The sequence below is a fragment of the Hydra viridissima genome, unplaced genomic scaffold (genome assembly GCF_058129835.1).
Source record: "Hydra viridissima isolate aposymbiotic clone 2 unplaced genomic scaffold, HvirCarnegie_v1 scaffold_4, whole genome shotgun sequence".
Lineage (NCBI taxonomy): Eukaryota > Metazoa > Cnidaria > Hydrozoa > Anthoathecata > Hydridae > Hydra > Hydra viridissima.
This window is the reverse complement of record NW_028324303.1, coordinates 10,645,805-10,669,186: the sequence shown is the minus strand read 5'-3', so window position 1 is coordinate 10,669,186 and position 23,382 is coordinate 10,645,805. Positions and strand designations below refer to the sequence as shown.

The 23,382-nt window shown below is 31.0% G+C and overlaps 2 protein-coding genes across 2 annotated transcripts; both read left to right on the top strand.

The window, feature by feature from the left end:
- Nucleotides 1-1,900: 1,900 nt before the first annotated feature.
- LOC149889859 (uncharacterized) lies at nt 1,901-5,245 on the top strand. Its single transcript, XM_090086526.1, has 5 exons — nt 1,901-2,028; nt 2,193-2,232; nt 3,477-3,620; nt 3,756-3,989; nt 4,838-5,245. The coding sequence occupies exons 1-5, from the start codon at nt 1,936-1,938 to the stop codon at nt 4,936-4,938; spliced, it is 612 nt and encodes a 203-aa protein (XP_089942652.1). The 5' UTR covers nt 1,901-1,935; the 3' UTR covers nt 4,939-5,245.
- Nucleotides 5,246-8,122: 2,877 nt separating this feature from the next.
- Nucleotides 8,123-13,110, top strand: LOC149889858 (glutathione S-transferase Mu 1-like). Its single transcript, XM_090085855.1, has 11 exons — nt 8,123-8,261; nt 8,645-8,720; nt 9,128-9,192; nt 9,306-9,353; nt 10,261-10,294; nt 10,426-10,475; nt 10,583-10,645; nt 10,720-10,812; nt 10,910-10,999; nt 11,114-11,134; nt 12,941-13,110. Exons 1-11 carry the CDS (start codon nt 8,223-8,225, stop codon nt 13,031-13,033), a joined length of 672 nt encoding a protein of 223 aa, XP_089941981.1. The 5' UTR covers nt 8,123-8,222; the 3' UTR covers nt 13,034-13,110.
- The last annotated feature ends 10,272 nt before the right edge of the window (nt 13,111-23,382 follow it).

Below are 23,382 nucleotides of genomic sequence, written 5' to 3'. Positions count from 1 at the left end.
CCTCGGTCTAAAACTGATTACGAAAGTTTTATGAATCTAAAGAATATTTAGTCTTGGCAAAATATGGACTCAGGGTGGAGCAAAACTACATAGTTTTAAAAAAGTTGTTATAAAAATATACAAGAGGTTTTAGGTAAAGTTATAATTTTGTAAAAATTTTTTGTTATAATTATTTTTTATAAAGAACAGTTTTTTAGCTACATTATTTTCATTTATATTTTGATAAGTAAAGTCTATGTTATTTAATAACATAGACATCTAGATTTTAGATAAATATTTTAAATATGGTTTTACAGGAAGAAGACATGGATCTCTTGTAAGATTTAAAACTGTTTAATTAAATCAAAAGAATTTTTTGTTTTATGCTGCATATTTTATGACAAAAATTTTGATGATTTAAAGTTTGTCCCTCAATTTCTTACTGATAATAAAAAAGTGAAAATGTTTAGCTGGAATTACAATAAATGGTCCTTAATTTACTTGACTGCAAACTAGGAAGGAAAAGAAAAATAAAAGAGAGCACATTGCTTAATACATTAGTAGTAAGCACTCAATGGTAAGATATTTTAGAAAATTTTGCAATTATTAAAACGTTGAATACAGTAACCTATTTTTTATACACCTGTAAAATGGTTATCTGTTTGGATCTTCTGAGAAAGAGATTTTGAGTTTAGAAAGTTAAATGAACTCTAATTCTATGAATTCTATTAATGTGAACTGCACGCTGCAGAGGTAGAGGGGAGGGGGAAAAAATTACGCATTTTAGGGAGAAAATAAAAAGAGCGATACGAGGAAACCATTTTCATTACATATGATAGTACTTACATAATATACCGAGCTTACAGAATTTTAATACTAAAGAGCTTTATTTTAATCATACAGAGCTTAATCGCATAGAAATTGAATAGTGAAGTGCGAATAGAACTTTGTAAAGTTTTAAATATGAACATTTTGAACCATAACAAAAATACAAATGTGAGAGAGGAAACGAGCAAAAACTGGAACATAATTTCAAACGTTTTATATTCATGATGGCTGCATGCGGAAACCCGCAAAGTTCAAATTTTTCATCAGGTTTTTCTTTAATATTTGAATATGTTTTCTTATAATACATCAGGCTGAGCACAGAAATATTCCATGAACTTCAAAATATCAATAAGCAAGTATTTAACTTTGTGAAAAAAAAAACACCAATTTTACGTTAGTTTTTTAATAAAACGTTAGTTTTAATATAAAACGTTAGTTTTCATATAAAAAGTTAGTTTTCATAAAAAGTTGAGCTTTGTATGAAAACTAACGTTTTATATGAAAACTAACGTTTTATATGAAAACTAACGTTTTATATGAAAACTAACGTAAACTAATGTTTCGAATTGCGAGAGAATGTATTCTAAGCTGATCCAAAAAAAAAAATGCTACTGATATTTATATTTAACGTTTTTCTAATCAACTTTTAGTAAGATTTTTTGTTTGTTTATGATTCTAAATTTTTTTCACCAAAAGAAAAAAAAGTTATTTATGAATAATAAAGAATGTATAATGGTATAAATAAAAAAAAACTTTCTTAAATATTTTAACTTTCTGAGTAAAAGAAAAGATGAATAAAAAAGTGAAGGCAATTTTAAAAGACATTACTGTAATCTAGATAAAACAAACAGAAGAAAAATAAAACTTGATTTATTTTATCGCTTGGACGAAGATAAAACTTGATTTATCGTTCGTTCAAAGAAAAAGGTTGCAATTGAATTTTGATTCCGAATTTTATAAGGAACTGATTTTTTTTTGAATGTGAAAACCACTACCGATATTCACCAAACACAGCATCATGTCGATGCATGTAAAAAAGTCATTCGCTGCTCATTGTACCCTGCTGCTATTTATTTAAGCCAAAATGAAATATTTAAGAGGCGTGTGTTTAAAATAACAGTAACCCACATGATGAACATTTTAAAAATGTCTTCAAGATTAAAAGTAAAGTACGGTGATGAAATTCGAAGAAGTAAGATAAGCGAAGAGCAAGTCCTTCAGGTGATGACTTAAAAACTATTTGAGAACTTTCATCGATAAAAGAGTTATTTATCATTTATATAAAAATTTATTAGACATTAAATAAAATTTAGGCATTAAATAAAATTACTCTTTTAGACAAAATATAATTTTTAAAAAAGAAAATAGCATTTGTTTGTTTTTAGATGAAGCAGATGTTAGAATTGACAGATCATCAATTAAACGGTTCATATTGTATTCAATATTTATTTATTTGTTTTTTCTGTTTTTAAAACTGATTTTAAATTTAAGCTAATTGAGAAGCAAATTGCGAGAACGATTCGCATATTACAGAATGTGGACTGGTCAGTTTATCATTACAATTAGGGGAGAGCGGTGCTAGTTGGCTACAGGGGGTAAATTGATAAACTGCGTTTAACTTTGGAATTTTCCACCGGAAATTTCCAAAAATCACATGGAACCTTCTCACTTAACTAATTCATCTTTCAGTGTAGTATCAGGGCTATTAGCGTATGCGCATAGAAATTATAGCGATTTTTGTGTTTTTTTACTAATTTTGTAACTTTTGTGGCTATATTACTTTTTCAATTTTAAAAAGCAATAGTATTAGCTACAAGTAAACTCGAATAGATGTAGGTGCTGTATGGCTCACTCTAACCAGTCACATTTTGTGTTTCTCAATATTTTGCGTTTTTGGGGATTTATAAGCCATTTTGTGAGCAAAAAACCTTTAGGGTTAGTTGGCACAATGATTGCGGGGCTAGTTGGCAACATAGGCCAACTTACAACTTTTCGCATTAGCCGTAAATTCACTTAAGTTATATAACACTACAGATATACAAACATGAGAAATTATGAGTTACAAAAAATGCTGTTGATGCTATTTTTATAGAAGAAAAGTCTATTCGATCGACTTAAGTGTAATAAAAGTTAATGTCAAAAAATATTGTTGAATAAAAATCATCAAGAGTTTTCATAAAGAAGATGCGCTTGAAAAAGATGCTTAATGTTGCTAAACTTGTCTCTTTTAATATGGTGTGCCAACTTACCCTGAGAATATAGGCAACAAAGTTGGCACATATTTTTTTCTTTTTTGGAGGCCCTTTATGGGCTACCAAATATTTTTTTAATGTTTGACACTTGAACATGCTTGCCAAATTCGCATTCTTTTGAACTGCAATTTGATATCCTCAAAAAAGTTCACCCAGAAATGTACAGAGCTCAAAAACAAAAGCTGTAGCCAACTAGCCCCGGTCTCCCTTACTATCATGCATTTCAACAACTGCATTTCGATAGCTATCATACATTTTATTAACCAAAATGCAATTAGTTGCAGAATATTTTTCTTAAAGTTTGTTTTATTGTGTTCAAACTTGTCACTAAATTTTTTCAAAACCAAGCAAAATGTCTTTTAGAAAAATGTCTTTTAGAAATGTCTTTTAGAAATGTCTTTTAGAAATGTTTTTTAGAAATCTACGAATGTTTTAATTCAATCGACATAAATGGTTCTGGGAGCATCAGTAGTGTTGAGCTTCACAAAACTATCAACTTATTTAAAAACAATATATCATTAAAAGATGCCGAAGAGATAATCGAGGATATTGATACAGAGAGTAAGTTATGAGAAATGTTTTAATCATTACGTTCTCTTCTTCTCTTTGTTTCCACGCTCTTTCTTTTTAAACAATACTACTTATCGAGCCACTCATCAGTTTTTAAAAAAGCTTATTTAAAACTTTTTTCTTTAGATAAAGGTGTAATCGATTTTATAGATTTTGTTAAAATAGTGGGCAAAGAGTTTAAAGAGCCTCTGAAAGAAGAAGATGCTCAGAATGTCTTTAATATCTTAAACAGCAATCCAAGCGGTTTCGTAACTTCCTCCGAAATATACCCCCTCTTAACTTCGTTTGGTTTTGAACTAACTCCTACGGAAATAGATGCTACCTTTAAAAATTATGCGGATGGTTTGCTCGATTACACTGGTAATAACTAATCCACTTTCCTGAACTTTTTTGTTTGATATTTTTCAACTTTGTCTAAAACTGTATTTGTCTAATATTGTAAGCTTTTGATCCGGCCTGCAAAAAACAGCATTTGGAAAAATGTCATCTGTTGGTTTACTGATTTCAAAAATTTTTTTTTTTCAATTTTTAATAACTTATTTTTTTATTTTAATTTTTCTATTTTTTAATGACTTCTTTTTAACTTTTAATAAAAAAGAGATTTTATAAAGAAAACCGAAAAAAAATGAAATGGAGATTTATTAGTCACAAAAATACATAGAAAACCAGGAAGTCCTCAAAACAGGTGTTTATTTGTATCTTTTACAAAAAATTGTTTAAATAAGTCAAGCCACATTGTTTTAAGGTTCAATATTTGTGTGATAATGGGTGTGCTCACTTCTACTTTTGAAACAACTTTTTCGTAATAATAATTTTCGGAAATAAGATAAATTGAAAGCCAGCGCTTTCAATTTACCTTATTTCCGAAAGAGTATAAGATAAAAATCGTTCATTTTTAATTATTTAAAGAGTAAAAGATAAAAATCGTTCATTTTGAAATTTTCAACCCTACCAAGTAGATCTGAAAATGATCGACTTCATAGAGAAATAAAACCTTTCATATTATATAATTAAAAAAAAAAAATTGATGATTGAAATTTTCCAATTTTTTAAAATTTGCTCCAAAAAAAAAAAACCAAAAGAGTTTACTCTTGCTTTTCAGGAAGCCATTGCAGTTTTATAATTTTGGTTATATTTTTTATACTTTCAATTGAATTGGTGATATTAATTGATTATTTTAATCTTTTTTTGTGTTCTACTCAATCTAGAAATAAAGAAGCTTGTTCAGCAAGCGCATTTGAGTATAATTGGACCCGATGTAATTGGACTCGAAGAAAACTTAAAAGAAGAAACCAAACTCGATGACTAATATAAAAAGGAGTTTAGAGATCGTTTACCATAATAAGAATAATTAATTTATTAAAATAAAAACGTTTCTTCGAGTTTTTATCGTCGTTTACTACGAAAAAATGACATTATCGAGTATGATATGATTGTGTTAAGTTATCATTAGAAAACGTCGTTATTTAAATGCACAAAATAATAAATTATTGTATATAACACTTATAAACAATACATATAAATTGTGCATACAAATTTGTTTATAACTGTATTCGTTAAATAGCTAAATAAACTATACATTTTAAATTGCTTACAACTAGCCAAACTCAACAAAATGGATTGTTTCTTTCAATATGTTTTTGTTCCCCCACGAGTGGAGCTGATGAGTTATGATATATTTTTTGTTGATCCACTAGTTGAGCTAATGAGTTGAAATATGGAACACTTTTTCGAAAAGCTTGAAACCTCTTTCTTAGTCACAAATTTTGAAATGAATAAAGTAGTGAACCATAATTTTTTAAAGCTAGTTTTATTGACCATAAAAACATTTTGTCAATTGTTTTTATAACAATAAATAGTAAAACAGAAATTATAAAAGAGGCAATCAAAATACTTTTCATAAAGTTTTATTAGTGCAATCTCCAAAAAGAAACAAAAGGAAACATAATATTTATTATCTAATTATTTTGATATAATGCTTTAAAATTGTTTTCTTAAATTTACTTTCCAAATAGAAATTCTTTTTTTTTTTAATTCTATAACCATATGCTTTATTTTATTGTTTGTGAGTCAGCTGTGAGTGCTCCAGTTAATGCGAGTAGTAAATACGAGTTAATTTCTTTAAAGGTTTTTGATAACGTTACTGAAATTGCTCTCTTTAAAGTCATAAGGATATGTAAACGGTGTCATGGCAATTATTTCCGACAATCATGATAATACATTGTAAAAAGTGACACCGGTTTTCAATCAGATTACCACCGTTTTTCCTAAATTGCGAACAGCTGGGATGAGAACGTAATTTTACCGGTCTGAACACTTTTACCAAAGAAAATAACGGTGGATCCATTAAGGTGGTCGTCTAGTAAAAAAATATTAAAAAATAAAATTTTTGTTTTTGGTGTAGTTTAAAAGAGAAATTTGTGCTCTTTCAGAAAATATATACTTTTGAACATATTTTTTAAATAATTTTTTTTTAAATTTACTTACTTTAAAGACATGCATAAAATCTTTACCTTAGCAACACCTTAAGCAACAATGCTTTTGGTTGTTTGGGGCTAAAATTATTAACCAAAATTTATAATAAAAACTTTCTTAAGAAAGCAGAAACTTTAGCTCTGATATAGTGTAAACCGAGCTTTAAAATATATGGAACTTCAATATTAACATCTGTGATATGCAGTGATATGAAATCTGTAAAACTTGCTGATGGAAAAAATATAAGTGGAAAGGGAAGATTGACTGATAGACTCATTAACAAAATGCAAAACTTTTTTGGAATGGCTATCAGACAAAATCTTGGCAATTATATGCTATGAAGAAATCAGTTTTAGCTTGACGTTAAAAATCTTGACGTTAGGCACCAGTTTTGTCCTAGATCTGCAATTTCATGGTGCAAATATCAAGTTGATAAAATATCAGGATTGTCTAAATACAATTCAACAAAAGGTGTTATTTCTGAAATTGTTAAAAAAGAAGTTGAAAAGTTTTTGTTGATTTGAGTAGTGATAAGCTTTTGTCGCGATGCTTAGAAGGCACGAATCAAAATGCTTGTGAAGCATTTAATCAGATTCTCTGGCGGAAATGCCCAAAAAACACTTTTGTTTCAAAAGATGTACTAGAAATGGGTACATTTTCATCAGTAGTAAGCTTTAATGACGGATGTTTTAAGAAGGTTATATTTTAAGCATTTTTTTGCTGATTCAGAATTAAAAAACGTAAATTTTTTTTTTTTTAAATTTCTTTTTTTTGTAATACAAATATAACTTCTTTATATTGAAAAATAAAATAAACTTTCCAACAAATTGCATTTTTTTACTAGACGACCACTTTAAGATGTTTCATTCTGCATTCATCGGAAATAAAACTTTTTCGAAAACCGATATACTGCTTATTATCATAAAGTTCTTTCGGAAAATTTTGAAAACTTAGGAACTTCATTATGTTTTTTCATCTTAATCATTCTTGAATGGATTTTAAGAGTAGCTATAGTTTCAACGCACAATATTTTTAAACAAAAATAAACCTTTTGTTTTTCAATTGCCTATATAGAGTAATTATTGAGAAAAGAGTCATTTAATATATCAATTCTAAAGAAAATGCTTCTCGTGGACTTTATCCTTATACATTTATTGCATAGAAGTCTGTCAACTCGGACTTTATTTTTCAATGATGGTTTCCTCTGCACTCAGATGTGCGATGGGTTAGTCTGTATTGTTTACAGTGAATATCGATTTAAGTTATTTTAACAACTTTGGATGCCTTATGTTAGTTTCGTAACTACCGTTATACATTTCATCTTGTTATCAATAAATTTTGCTTTTATAAACATTTATTGACCTTGTAAAACAATGCCAAATGAATCGTTTTTCAGATTCATTTAAATCCATATTCTCGTCAGTGCTGGGCAAACATTTTCGGAGTTTTTTTTAACATCCAAAAGTAATTTTATCTAAACACTGTTGAACACAAACATTTTTATATAAAAAATCATATCAAATCATTTTTTTTTATAAACAATCATATCAAATCATATCAAAATTTACCGATATGTATTAACTTGCCAATAAAACATAAGGGTAAATCCACGGCACAATAGGACACACCTCCAGAAATGGTTTTTTTAAAAAATTATATAATTTAAAATTTTTTCTTATTATTACTATTAACTTTATAACTTTTTTATTGAGTAAACTAATTTTACATGGTCTCAGCAAATTTATTAACTTATATTTTGTTTATTCTCTACTTTTTCTTTTTTTTTTTTTTTATTTGACCTTTTCTTTAAAAATATTTCTCATGTGGGTGTTCCTTAGTTGCAAAACTGCACATGGTGAAAAAAGTCACAAAAGGCGGACTATAAATGGTGTAATTATTGAATGTACTTTAAAACGATATTTTTTTCAGTTTTTCTCTTGGATAAGCAATGAAAGTAATAAAGTTTCTTGAAGTAGATAGGTATTAGATCAACACTAAATTGAAACTCACTTAAAAAGAATAAGGGTATTTCAAACAAATGTTAAATATTTAGCATATTTATTTCTTAGTAAAATTCTCTTAAATTTTATTTTAGAGCAAAATAAAATAAACTGGGAAATGTCTACTGTTACTCTTGGTTACTGGAAAATAAGAGGGGTATGAGTAACTCTGTCATTTGTATGTATGTATGTATGTATGTATGTATGTATGTATGTATGTATGTATGTATGTATGTATGTATGTATGTATGTATGTATGTATGTATGTATGTATGTATGTATGTATGTATGTATGTATGTATGTGTATGTATGTATGTATGTATGTATAAAACAAAGAAACAACAATTATGTATGGTACCTAAAATTTCATGCCTTACTGCCATAAGGCATGAAACTCTAAGTACCATACATACTTGTTGTTTCTTCATTTTATATTTTATATATATATATATATATATATATATATATATATATATATATATATATATATATATATATATATATATATATATTTATATATAAAATACATTTTATTTTAGCTTGCTCAATCTATTAGGCTACTACTAGGTTACACTAAAACTGATTTTGAAGACAAAACATATGAGTTGGGTGATGGTAAAAAATCTGCTTTATTTGTTTCGTAGCTCATGAACTATCATTAAAAGTTTGTGAATATTTACTGTTAATATTTGTTGCTGAATTACTTTGCTTTAAATTTTTATTAATTAAAAGTCCTTGATATTTTTCCTGTTAATTATTTAACAGTGTCTAGACCATCTTTAAACTCATGGTTTTATACAAATTAGAAGTTTTAATTACATGAGTCCTACAGTAGCATGTTTTATTTTCAACCTCTTTTTGTTTATTTGTATATTTTTTACTATGCTATTCTCCTCACCAGATTGTTCTAAAATTTTTTCCTGTGTTAAGCTGTTGTTCAGGTGGTTGAAATCTTTGAAGCATGCATTTTTTCAATATTAACTTTATTGGTACTGACAACACTTTTTTTTTTCTCTTGCAAGCACCAACATATGATTCATCATCATGGACAAGTGTAAAGTTTACCCTAGGATTGGACTTTCCCAATGTAAGCTCAAAAATATTGATTTTTTTTAGCATCTCATTTATCTTTCTTGTTTGTCAGAAATCTATAAGATCAAATATGTGTATTAAAATTATAAATATTAAAATTACTTGCAGCTCCCTTATTTTATTGATGGAGATGTCAAGTTAACACAGAGCAATGCGGTAAAAGTTTTTCTTTTTTCTTACCATGCTTTGAGTTTATATACTTTTCATCTTTCTTGCTGGGTCTTGCATTTACAGTAAAATGCAGTTATTTAAAATTTCCCTGAAATGTTCATTGAAATTGCAAAAAGAAAAAAAAATGTTCAAAATAACTGAATCTTTATTTAAATCATATATATTGCGTTAAAAAAAAAAAACAAAACAAGAAAAAAAGTGTTTGAAGACAAGATTATCTTCGCTTCTTCCAATCATTAAACATTCTGACAATCTAGAGAATTTTGAATGCCTAATTTAGATATTTATAATTCTATAAATCATTCCAATTTCTTTAAACTGTTTAAAGTTTTATAATATATCAGAAATGAAAATGTTAAAATAAAATTTTTAATTTTATTTCTTGTTTTTACTTATTTTCCCTCAAAAGCTTGAATTAAAGGATGGTATTTTTGTTATGGGACCAGAAAAAACCTTTAAAATAAATATCATAACTTACAAGAACTTCTTAAGGAAAACTCTAGGGGTATAAAATTTTGTTCATACTTTTACGGCATGTTTTAAGTATTTTCATCTCCTTTTAAGATGTTTACGTAATATTTTAGCAGTCAAGTTAACTACTTTTAAATTTGATGGTAAAAAAGAAAGTTTGTTAAAGATTTAAAATTTTAGGCACTTTTCAGAAAGAATATTTATTATTAATAACTATTTTGTTCAGTTAAGTTTCTTCTTTATTATATTGCATAAATTATGTTTGCTTGTTTTTGATTGCTTCATTTTAATTTTTTCAATATTTTCCAAAGCTATATAGTGGAGAGTTTTTAAAAACTTCCTCTTAAGCTTTTCTGAAATGAATTAAGCAATATGGGTTCTATGCCAATTTAAATGAACTTTTGTTGTACTTATTAACTAGATACTTCGTTATATTGCCAGAAAAAATCATTTGGGTAAGGGATGTTTTTTATTTACATATAATCTAATAAATGTTCTTATTAACTGATGAACATAATAATACTTTCTGCTAAATAAAGTTTTTTTTAGAATTTTTTATTTGAAATTCAATTTTTACACTTATTAGATGGAAACACCGAGAAAGAAATATGTAGAATTGACATGATGGAGAATGAGGTACTTAAATATATAATATATAATATGTAACACTTTTAAAATGTTTATTCTTGAGTTTTAGTTTTGTATTAATGTTAGCTTTATGTTGTTTCATTCTGTTGTTTTAGTTAATGGACTTTAGAACAGGCTTTGTTACCCTTTGTTATCGTACAAAGCCTGAAGACTTAGATGTGAGTGATTCTTTAAAATTTTTACAAAGTTATTATATCTGAATAGTTAATAATTAGCTTTTGTATGTTCCTAGGAAGCAGTGAAAACTTACAAAACAAATGTTCAACATCGCCTTAAACTGTATGAAGATTTTTTGGGAGAGTTTCCTTTTTTAGCTGGGGACAAAGTAAAACTTCATTTGTAATTAGATTTGTTGTTTAATAATGTTTACTCTTGCACCGCTTTTTACTTTATTCTTAAGTGAGTTTAATTTAATTTTTTAGCTAACCTATGTTGACTTCGTTTTCTATGAGCTTCTTGATCTGCACAAGTTTTTGCAAGGAGATATATTAACCCCTTTTCCAAAACTGGAGGTAATTTTTACAAACTAATAAAAATCTTATGTTTTACATTGAACATAATATTAACTAATATATTTTTTCTTTGTTGCATTAAAAATGATATTCTTTTTAATTTGTTTTATTCAGGCTTTCTTCAAAAGGTTTGAGGTATGTATGCATGTACAGTAGCAGTTAAAAAGACCACCTCTTTCTTGTTTTGTAACTTTAAAGACTACAGTTAGAAATTGCTAGAGTTTTTATACTACATAGTTGTTAGTGCCACTTGTTTATCTTATTTGCTTTCTTTATTATTGTGGTATTTCACAATTTTTGATAACATATAATGAAAACTGCACAGAAGTTTCTTTTGGTAATATTTCAGAAATTTTTACATGCTTTATTTTATTTGAATAATTTTAAACAAATATTAAACTGTAAATCATGAAACTGCTGAATGCAAAGATCAAAAGTAGTCTTACAGGAAAGTGAGGAACTGGTTATTCAAGAAGTTATAACAGGTTTTTTTCTCTCTCAGTGTCAAGTTGCAGCTGAGTTTAGGGCTGTTAAAAGATGAATTTGTAATTTTATTAAACAATGTAAAGAGCAGGTAGTTTTTTGATTAAAAAAAAAAAAAGTACAGTATAACCTTATTACAAATAAAAGCAGACAGGATTATCACAAAGCTCTCAAAAGATGGTCTTAGAAAACCAGCTACTCAATGATTGTGGAATTATGCTAAAAGTACTGAATGAACTATAGTGCTAGAACTGTAAAATGATGTCTTCATACTCAGGATTGTTTGGAAGATGCCCTGCCAAGAAACCATTGATAATTTAAATGAATTGCATTACCTGAATCCAATTTTATAAACCCCATATTTAAGTATCAACTTTATGTCAAGCATAAAATACTTCTTGTACGGAACTATTGGTAAGACTAATCTAAAACACGCTGAGAAATCTGTTCAGATATTTTAATTCAATTGAAATTATTTGAAACTATGAAGAGTGACAATTTGAAGAAAGAAATTACAGAAACCTGGAATGAGATACCCCATAGAGACCCTCATTAAGCTTTTTTTCAATAATAATTAATAACAGCTATCTACCATAAAAATTCCATCAATCTCTAAAAGATAAATTTCAAAGTTTAAATGTTATGATTTTTCAAAGTTTTTCTAATAAGATGTATGTATTTATGTATGTATGTATGTATGTATGTATGTATGTATGTATGTATGTATGTATGTATGTATGTATGTATGTAGGTAGGTAGGTAGGTAGGTAGGTAGGTAGGTAGGTAGGTAGGTAGGTAGGTAGGTAGGTAGGTAGGTAGGTATGTATGTATGTATGTATGTATGTATGTATGTATGTATGTATGTATAGGCGTAGCCTGGGTACATGTATCTGGGATAACTCAATTTCACGAGGTAGCTCAGAAACAGATTTAGCACTAATGTTTTAAAATCTTAACTTCAATATACTTTTAAAGAATACCTAAGCGCATTAAAACATTCAAATGATGATCAAATGTCAATATATTTTTTGAAATCCTATGTACTTCTAATCAGTTTTTAAGACTCATAGAAGAGTAGAACATCTTTAAGTCAAAAAATGCATATATTTTCCATTTATCTTGAATAAACAATAAATCAACTTTAAAACATAAAAATTCTGTTTTCAAATAACTGGTCCATATTTGGATTATCATTAATTAGGAGGAAAGTAAGACTCTTTAAAACTTATTTAATGCTGCAGCTCGTCAAATTTGTAAGCAAAGCCTAACAAGTTTAAACTTGTGTAAATGGATAAACAATGTGATGAACAGCATAACTGCTGACTTTTAAATTAAAGTAATAACTTAGTGTTTTCCACCCGCTTTCACTGAGAATTCTGGCTACGCCTGTGTGTCATGTACTAAATCTTTTTGTATCTACTAAATCGTTTAATTAAGTTAAATCGTTTTTGTTTTCAGGAAATCCCGGAAATATCTGAGTTTATGAAATCCGACAAATTCTTTAAAGGGCCATTGAATAATAAGATAGCACTTATCGGTGGTAAAATATGAAATATGCAATTACTGTAACGAATGCTTAATGTAATGATTTTTTTTTTTGAAGAATAAAAATTTATAAAAAAATTTTACTTTATTCTTGTTCCTGTGTTAAAGCCAAATTTCCCAGCTCTTTGTAACTAAACAACATGAATGAAAACAGTTTCGGTCCTGAAACTTCTCATTTGTGGTCAGAGTAGTGAATTTTAAAATTTGACTTTTTCAAAATACTATACAAAGTATTATCAATTCTCATGTAAGCTTAGAATATTATACAAAGTACTATCAATTCTCATGTAAGCTTAGAATCTTACAAAAGGTTTCATGACACTATCATTTGTAAAATAAGGAAAACAAGTGAAAACAACACCAAATGACAATAGAAAATATTTGATCAAAGGATGTGAGATGGGATCAAGAGGCTGCAATCGTTCTCCAGATGCGTTCTGCTACATATGTGTTTAGTTCAACAAGACAAGACCAAAGAAGTTCTCAATGACAACCTTTAAAAAATTTTTTACAGCTTTCAAAGTATAATTTGGCATACTAGTTGGAGACCAAAACAAGACCTGGGCACCTCACTTTGCTTGTGAGCACATATAATTGCACTGCAAGAAATCTTTAGAATTTAAGAATAAAATTATCTTATTTTAACAGTGTAATCTAAAAGTAAGGTAAATCATAATTAAAATAGATGTATTAGAAACAAGTATATTACTACTATGACTTGCCGATTCTGGCGCATTGATATATTTTTGTATGCATTGATATATTTTTTGTATGCAATATCGATTCTGGCGCATTAACATTTTTTAATACTTAATGAATTCAAGATGGCGTCATGTTTTACTATTCTGGCGCATTGATATTTTTGTATGTCATATCTATTCTGGCGCATTGACAGTTTCTATACTTAATGAAATTCAAGATGACTTACCTTTTTTGTGTCCTCGTGTTCTAGACTGAAGAGTCCATAAATGTAAAGCACGGTTTTATAATTAAAAGGTGGGTGTGAATTTCCATCCGAGTTTCGCAAACAAGTGGGAGCAAATGTCGTCGTAAAATCTCTTCTAGTCGATGGTTTTTAAAACTGAAAAATCTTCCATGCGACACGGATGACTTCTATTTTGGAGCAGCTGAAACAAAATGTACTGCGCGTTCATGAAACTTTTTCTTTTCAACTCTTTTGGCTTGTCTTTTCCGTACACCAGATCGTATAAGAAAGACAATTCCTTAAAATCTTTGATCAACTGCTCCTCCAGATATTCTATATCGTCCCGTTTACCGACGAGCACGTAATAGATGTAGTTGGCGTTTTCATACTGATTAGTATAGTTGAGTTGTTTTAAAAAGATTAAAATGTGTTCTTTGGTGATGCGAGAATATTTTACATTGGTGTTTTCAGAATCAATCAGCAAGTTGAGCGCCTTGAATTTTTTCTCCAATTTTTCAAAGACTTCTTCAGGAATCTTGCAATTTTGTTTGCCTTGATATTGTTTTATGCACTCTTGAAAGTGAATGATACGCGAGTAAGTGTACTTGTTCACTGAATTGGATCGGTCGTAGTCTTTGTACGGAACAGTCGTCTCTAACATTTCTTGCTGACCCGAACACACGAGGCAGTATTTTTTATTGCTTTCGTCCATTTCAAACTGGCTCGGGTCGTCGTTGATGCAAAATTTACATTTGGTATGCAAGACGAGTTTTTGGGCAATTTTAATATCGATCCACCGTCGTTGAGAAAGCGTTTCTTCTGCAATGGTAAAATATTGACGTTGAAGCTGGTTTTTTTCTTCGTCAAATTTGGCGCGATCCTCAAACGAAAGCTGCGTCTGCAGGATGTCTTGATAACGCTGGATAAGGTGGTTTGTCTTGGCGATAAAAGTCATTTTCTCGGTCTTACGTTTATCCAATTCGTCTTTAGTCTCCATCAGATGCTTAATAGCTTCATCTGACAGGTCGTGTTTGTTTTCTAAAAGAAGAAATATGGATCTTAAGTGCGCTATATCGTCAATGTTATCCTTGTCAAACTTTTCCATAATTTTCGTGTTTAATAAGGCAATGCTCATTTTTTTAATGAGAGCGAGTTTATTCTTTTAATTCGTCATCGTATTTTTCTATTCTACAGTAAACGATAGTGACGTATATATTGTGAAGATGCAAATTTTATATATCTGAAAAATATATAAAATAGTTTTTTCTTTGTACAATTTACAAGAGTTTATTCATAGAATAGCACCTAAAAAGGGAATGCTATTAAAAGGTGAGTTAGGTCCGAGAAATAATCCAGATCCAATAGATTGATAGTCTTTTCCATTTTTAACAAAGAGTCCTTCACCAATAGTAGGTTTCACCCAAGGTCTTAAAAAAACTCCTGATCCTGCAGCAGTCATTTTCATTCCACTTCCATTCTTTTTCAAGTAAACAATTCCTCTTCCTGCAATTTTATCAACCATAGCAGAGCCAGCAGAAGAGCCTACTCCTGCTAACAATCCAGTAGCGAGAGCTGGAACTACTCTTGTTGCAAGTGTGCTACCTATCATACCTAATAACGGCAGAAGAGCTCCGATGAATCCACCTTCAATGGTTGAGTTGTGTGCAAGTTGTCTTTTGCTTAATTTAAGAGTGACTCCTTTACCGGATTCATACGCTTTTGTAATTTTGTTCAATTGCGCATGAGTAATAGCGAGAATATGTTCACCGTTCAAGTCTTGATGAGATAGCCTTATATTGACATCAGTCTTGTCTTGAATCGCTTTTTTTATTTTGTCAGATTGACTTTGTGAAATGTTTAGTTTTACTTTTTGGTAACTCATTTTTAAAATAAAAGAAAAAAATTATCGTTGAACAGCGCTGCTCGTAAAAAGGTCTTGAAGCACAGAGGTTATTCTTTCTCTCACGTGAAATCTGAGGATAATGTCTTCACCTCTAAAGTCGATCAAGTTACCGTTTTGATCTAAAATTCTTGTTTCCATTCTTGAAATTCTACCCACCATGATGGGTAAGTATATCAAGTGGAAAGGCTTTTCGCTAATTTTGTAGCCTGGAGGAGTGTCAGGATGAAAAGAGTAAATGTCAGATGTTCTTTTTCCGTTATCATAAGATGCTCCGATCGCATCGTTTGTGATTCTGATGATGGTCACATCGTCTATTCTCGAAAGTGCTTCAGACTCGTAATAGTCAATATAACTTGTGACTTTATCCGGATTAGCCGGATCTTCTTTTTTCTCTACATAGGTATATTCTGCTTTATTAAATCCAAGAACAGGAGCTAAACTGTTGTTCACGTTGAAATCCACCCAATATTTTGTTGTAGTTCCAGGTTTTCCAAATTTCAGAGTAGATCTTAAAGTCATTAGGTTTGCACCGATAACAACACCATCCTTTCTATACAAGGTTCCAACTTGTTTTTCCATTTCTTTCTGAAGATAATCATTAATCTCGCTAATTTCATACGCTCCTTCTTCGATGTAAATGGTGTAGCTGTTTGAACCGGCGTTGGGGCTGTATCTGAAAACATTATTTGTCGAATTGATGTTGGTATAGCTGTGAATAGTGTCAAAGCCGACAAGAGCCATTTCATACTTTTTATTAGGATCAAATTCAATGGGGTTGTCAAACTCGGTTTGGATGACGCTGTTTCTTATGGTTGGAGTTTCTTTTTTTGCTTTTGTAAGGAGATAAAATCCGCTCATCTTTTTATATAGAGTTGGGAAAATAAAAATTGTCGAATCCGCTTCGATATTTTCCACAATCCTTTTTAGAGGATAAATCAATGACGACGAATCCGTGAGGTTGAGACCAACAATATTTACAAAACTTTTTAAACTCTTCTTTTTCCATATCACTAGAAACGTGATCTTGATAAATGTGGTTAATGTTTTTAAAGTCTTGAGGAAACAAGAAAATGAAATTGGCATTTTCTCTGATGGTTTGTCTAGGTAGCATAAAATAGTTTTGAGCGAGGTAAAAGCAGTCAACGTTAGAATGTCTTCCTCGGATGTAATATTTTTCACACTTGTTTTGTTTTGTCAATTGCAAATCGTCAAAGATCATTAAATTGTTTTTGGATGAATCAAGATCTTCAGGATTAGGAACATCGTCAGCCGTTTCGAAAAATTGACATTCCATATCCTCTGTGTTATCCCATTTTTTTGAAATTTCATCAATAACACATTCAGGGCTTACGTTTAATTCCTCAATTTTGCTTTGAATGTTAAACAAATCAAGAATAACTCCCTTTGGCAATTTCTTCTCGAACGAGTTTTTGAGTATTTTATATTCCGGTTGAAAAAGAGATTTTCCAAACACTTGCAAATGATTATAGTCTAACCACCCAGGTCTTAAAAGTAAATTGAGTAGCAACGTTGTTTTCCCACATCCTGATTTCCCAATAATGATTCCGCGTATACTTTTAGGCAAAAGCTTGTTGTTTTTCCTTTTGCTTTTATTTACATTCCATGACAAATCAATCACTTCCATTTTTTATTTAAAAATATTTTTTTTTTAAATAAAAAAAAATGTATTGTGTCAAATGCAAAAGAATAACAGAAACGAACAACTTGTACCATTCTATAAGCAAGAGCAATAGAAATATGCTTAAAGGAACTTGTGCCGTCTGCGGAAGAGGCAAATGCAAGTTTGTTCCTGCGAATGAAGTCAATGGAGGAGACTTGGTGGAATCGATCAACAATTTTTCAAAAAAAATAAAGCTTCCATGGGCAAAGTTTCCAGGAGAAATGCACATTCCAGGGATGAATTTTGCAGGACCAGGAACCAATTTAGACAAAAGACTCACATCCACCGATATGTATCAAGATTGGAGCAAACCAGTAGATCGAGTGGACAATGCAGCATACCACCACGATTTAGCTTACAAATATTTAAACGATGTTAAAAGCAGAAATGTAGCAGATCAAATGATGCTTGAAGAAATGAACTCCATTCCAAACCCTACTCAAAAAGAGATTAACGAAAGAAAACTGATCACTCCCATCATCAAAGCCAAAGCTAAATTCGGATTAGGTGTATCCAAAGGATTTAAAAAAAAGCACCGGAGAACCTGAAATGGACGGATCAGCTTGCAGAGGAGCTTCATAAACCAGTAATACATCATTTTAAAAGAAGAAAAGTGTTTGTGAACGACATGGATGAAATATGGGCTGCTGATTTGGTTGACATGCATTCGTTTTCAAAATTCAACAACGGGGTAAAATATTTGCTCATGGTGATCGACGTGTTTTCAAAGTATGGATGGATCGTTCCGTTAAAGAGTAAAACTGGAGTTGATGTAGCTAACGCTCTAAGCAAAATAGTTGAGGAGAGAAAGTGTACAAAGATGTGGGTGGATAAAGGTAAAGAGTTTTACAACAAGCATGTGAAAGCGTTGGGAATACAATTATACTCCACTGAAAATGAAGAAAAAAGTTCTGTTGTTGAACGATGGAATAGAACGATGAAAGAGAGAATGTTTAAATATTTTTCAGCCAACAACACCAATAAATACATTGACGTATTAGATGAGATGGTGAAAAATTACAACCACACCAAGCACTCTTCCATCAAAATGACTCCAGTGGAGGCTAGCGATGAAAAGAATAAAGGTAGGGTATGGTGGAATCTGTATGGAAAGGATCAAACATTACCAGCAAAACCAAAATTTTCAATGGGTGACAAAGTGAGGATCGTAAAAAAGAAGTCTCATTTTGAAAAGGGATATACACCGAGATGTACTGAAGAGGTTTTTACCGTGACAAATGTTCAGCATACGAATCCGCCTACGTATAAAATCACTGATGCTAACAATGAAGAAATACAAGGTACATTTTATGAACAAGAAATGCAAAAGACGCAACAAGACATATTTAGAATTGAAAAAGTCATTCGTAAGCAAAAGAACAGATCACTAGTCAAATGGCTAGGATATCCAGACTCTTTTAACTCTTGGGTGAACAATAAAGAAGTGATCTAAAAAATCGTAGATTTTCATTATTCCGAAAAACGAGTTAAATAATTTTCTTTTATATAGAAAAGAAATGAATTTTATTACAATTGAAAGTTTTGATGAGAGTAAATTATCAGTTGGAGAAATTTACGCAGCGACAAAACCAGTTGTATATCAAAAATTGCCATTAAAATATTCTTATTCAAATGGAGATGGTCCTCTTGTATTACGAACACCTATATTATTTTCGTATGGTGTGTGTGAGAATAAAGATCCAGCAACACAAAAATTGACTGGGTATTCCATGTCTTTTGTCTGCTTTGATGCTAAAAAAGGAAAGACAGAAGAAGAAGCAAAGTTTATTAGCATAATGGAAAAGATTACTTTGTTCATTAGAGGTGAAGTAGATAAATTGTCAACCAAACTTAAAAAAGGAGGAAGAAAAAAGCAAATTAATTCAGAAGAATTGAGTATTTTAAAATATAAAGCTGATAATGCTGAATCTGCACCAGTCTTTTATGCAAAGACGTTTACTAAAAATGTGCAAGATGAAATATTTATTACTTCTGTATTTCATAGAAAGAAAACAGATCTTGATATAAAAAATGGAGTCAAAGGAGAACGTGGTAATAAAAATTTGGTCAACTCTTCTGGACACGATTTTATCAACCAACGATGTTATGCTATTGGAGGACTTAGAATTGAGGGGGTGTATATTGGTCCTTCGATTGTGTCTATTCAAGTTAAACTATCCGAAGCTGTCATCGTAAAAAATGCATCTTTACCTCATAGCATCATGATGTGTGAAGACATGAATTTAGAGGTGAAAGAAGATGAAATAGAGCAGGATTAAAAAATTTTTTTTAGATTCTTTGAATACATAGAATTTCACATGTGAAATTTTTAAAATTTTTCTGAATTTTAAAAAAATGATCAACGTTGAAGGAATTGTACTACCGAATAAACCTCTTACCAACTTTCAATTAATAGAGGCTGCAAAAAAGCTTAAAATTAAAAACTTTAGAGGTGTTTTTGTGAGGGATGAATTACCTAAAAAGCCAAGAAAAAAAGAATGTGGAATTACCAACACGGGAGATTCTAGCACAGATGGGTTTCATTGGGTGTGTTGGTATAAAGACGGTGATAAGAAATACAGTTTTGACTCTTATGCCCAGCCTCCTCTTGTCGAGCTAGTTCATTATTTGAAAAGCTCTGTTTATTATAACAGCGAGAGAGTTCAATTTGGAAACACGTCTTATTGCGGTCACTTGTGTCTATACGTCTTGAAAAAATTACAGGAAGGGGTGAACTTTCAAAGCGTTGTTAACACACTTTGGTGAAAAATTTTTTCCATCATTAAAAAATGATTGACAAATTTGGAAGAACTGAATTAGGGAGGTATTTTTATGATCCTTATTCAGCAACAGCTATAACAGGTGATCTCTATGTCAGAACAGATGGAAACAGCACCATCACTGCAGATTTAGATTACAACTCTCATAAAATCATCAATTTGGGTGAACCCACCAACGCCCACGATGCTGCTACGAAAAACTATGTAGACACGCATGCGTCAGGTGGAGGATCATCGATTGGAACTGCAGATTTGGATTTGAACTTTCACAAGGCGATCAATTTGAACGAACCTACTAATTTGCATGACGCTGCCACCAAAAATTACGTCGACGTCAGCTCGAGCATGAATGTGAAAGTAGATGGATCAAGCACGATCACTGGAGCCTTGGATTTAAATAGCCACAAATTGATCAACGTTTCCGATCCTACCGCTTTAAAAGACGCAGCGACAAAAGGGTATGTAGACACCAAAGTCTCTTACAACACTATTTCATACACCGACATTAACATGACAGCTCATAAACTGACTAATTTAGCAGAACCTACATCAGCTTCGGATTCAGCTACGAAAAATTACGTAGACACGCATGCTTCAGGTGGTACAACTGTAGGTGCAGCAGATTTGGATTTGAACTCGCACAAATTAATTAATGTGACTGATCCAACCAACGCGCAAGATGGATCGACAAAGAATTATGTAGACTTGCTATTGCAAAAATCGAGTTTGACCAGTGTCGTTCCAGGATCTAGTTTTACCAGTTTGGGATTCAAGTCTCAGACGGTAGCAGCATTAACCACTTCGCCAGTGTTTGCGTTTTCCGGAAAATCCGGAGTGTTGAGAAGATTGTGGTTGGCTTTATACAGCTCCTCTGGTACGAATATTCCTGGTCAAGTTTTTATTCGAATCTTTACTGACGGAGAAATCAATGTAGGGAATTATGCAGAAACCACGGAAGGAGTTGGAGTGGATCAAACAGGACTTGCTGCCGATTTGCTTTTTTCACCATTGGGAGGAGCTTTTTACGCCAACTCTTTGCAAGGATGCAACATGTTTAACACCACTTCCTTGGGAGGATATTTCACGTTGGACATGCCTTTCAGAAACGACGTCTCCATTCAACTCGTCAACAGAAATGCCACAGCCATCACGTATTGGATTCAACCGTTCATTTCCACACTTGCTTCCATTCCTGCAACCATCCCTCTTTACAAGCTGTACTGCAGAACGTTTCGATATTTGAATACCACTTACGGCAGCGAATACGTTTTGCTGAACACCAACGGAAAAGGAAATGGTGTGTCGTTGAAATACATCAGGATGCACATCATTGGCGCTTCTGGAAACTGGTGGGAGTCCAGAGTCAGAATGTACGACGGAAATCTACCTCCAGGTAACGGAACCGTTCTCACTCCTTGGACACCATACAACACCAACAATTACACCTACTTTCCAGGATATGACGGTGACAGCACATGCATCTTTTCCTCTTCTGGACTGGAAGATTTTTACTTGTCCTCATGGAATGGAGCAAATTTAACTTCCTTCAACAACAAATCGACTGGACTTTTGTATCAATCCACTTCATCCATCGGTTCCACCACCACCATCTCCTTTTACAGAAATTTCGGAGAAGCAGATTCTATGCCTACTGTCGCAGCTGGTAGAAGACTCGTTGTCACGCTCAACTCTGGTGATGCTCAAGTCGGTCAATCCGGAAGCTTTTACCTTCTTCTAGGACAAGTCTATTATTACGCTTAAAAAATCGCAGATTTTCCACGGTTTCAAAGAAACTAAAAATCACTAGTGATTTCCATGAGCCTAATGTACAGATAAAAGAAAAAATTGAAAATGAGTTAAATAAATTTCTTTTCATATAAAAAATAACAATGAGTATGTCAGATAATGAATTTTTAGAAGATCTCTATGAAAGCGAAGACGATGATAGTTCTGTTGCTGAGGATAGGCCCAGCAATTGGTATATGTTGGTTGACCCTGAAGATGATGATCCAGAGGATATACCTAACAATAATATTGAAGCGAGTGCAAACAGAATACGTCCTCGCAATAGACTTATATTTGTTGACGCTGATGAAGATGATCCTGAAGATTTACCTTACAATGAATTACCGAGGGAAGAGAGACGAGAAACAATAATTAGACGTACCCAAGGAGGAAATTATGAAACGAGAGCAAACAGAATACGTGATGAGAGAGAAAGAAATCAAGAACATGATATTATCGAACGACGACGAATAATTGAACGTCCTCCGTCTGAAATAATTATAACAGAGCCTACTGAACCTGGTGGAAAAATTAAAGTTAAACTTATTATAAGGAGACCGTCTGTAGTTGAAATTACATTAGAAGAAAAATTAACTCTTAAAAAACAAAAACGATATGAAATAATTGAAAGAGGACCAACAGTAATACTTAATGGACGCAGGCAATAGTCATTTTATTCTTTACATGTGGAGAATAAAATGGTGTATTAAAAATAATTTTTTTGTAATAATAAAAATGGAAAATAGTGTGTATAAAAAATTATTTAATAACGACCGAAAGGCTCGTCATAAATCATATATTTTTTTCGACAAGTATTTGAAGCATCCTCCTGTAAAAGTGGGAAGTAAGTATGAAATATTTGCTCAAAAAGACATCACACTACTTCGTCTGAGTTATCAGAAATTAGATTTTATGTTTGGAATAAAACTTAAAAGCGGATTAGCTTTAGTGAATTTGAAAGAAAGCATAAAATCTAAATTGGATTATTTCAATAACATCAGGATGCTATCAGAGCCGGTGGATAATGTGATTATGGATATTTATAGTAACAGCAAGTCAGATGTTATTATTAAAAAAGGAGAAAGTTTAGGATTTGTCAATTTCATTAATGAGTGAAAAAAAATATTTTTTTTGTAATAAAAATGGAATACAATCACGATGCTAAATCTAAACTTTATCCAGGTCTTCCAACAGCTCCTGCAGATGATGGACACATTTACCGTCTTCAAAAAATAAGCGAGGTTCAAAAAGAGATGGACAACGAGAGGAAAAAGCGAGTGC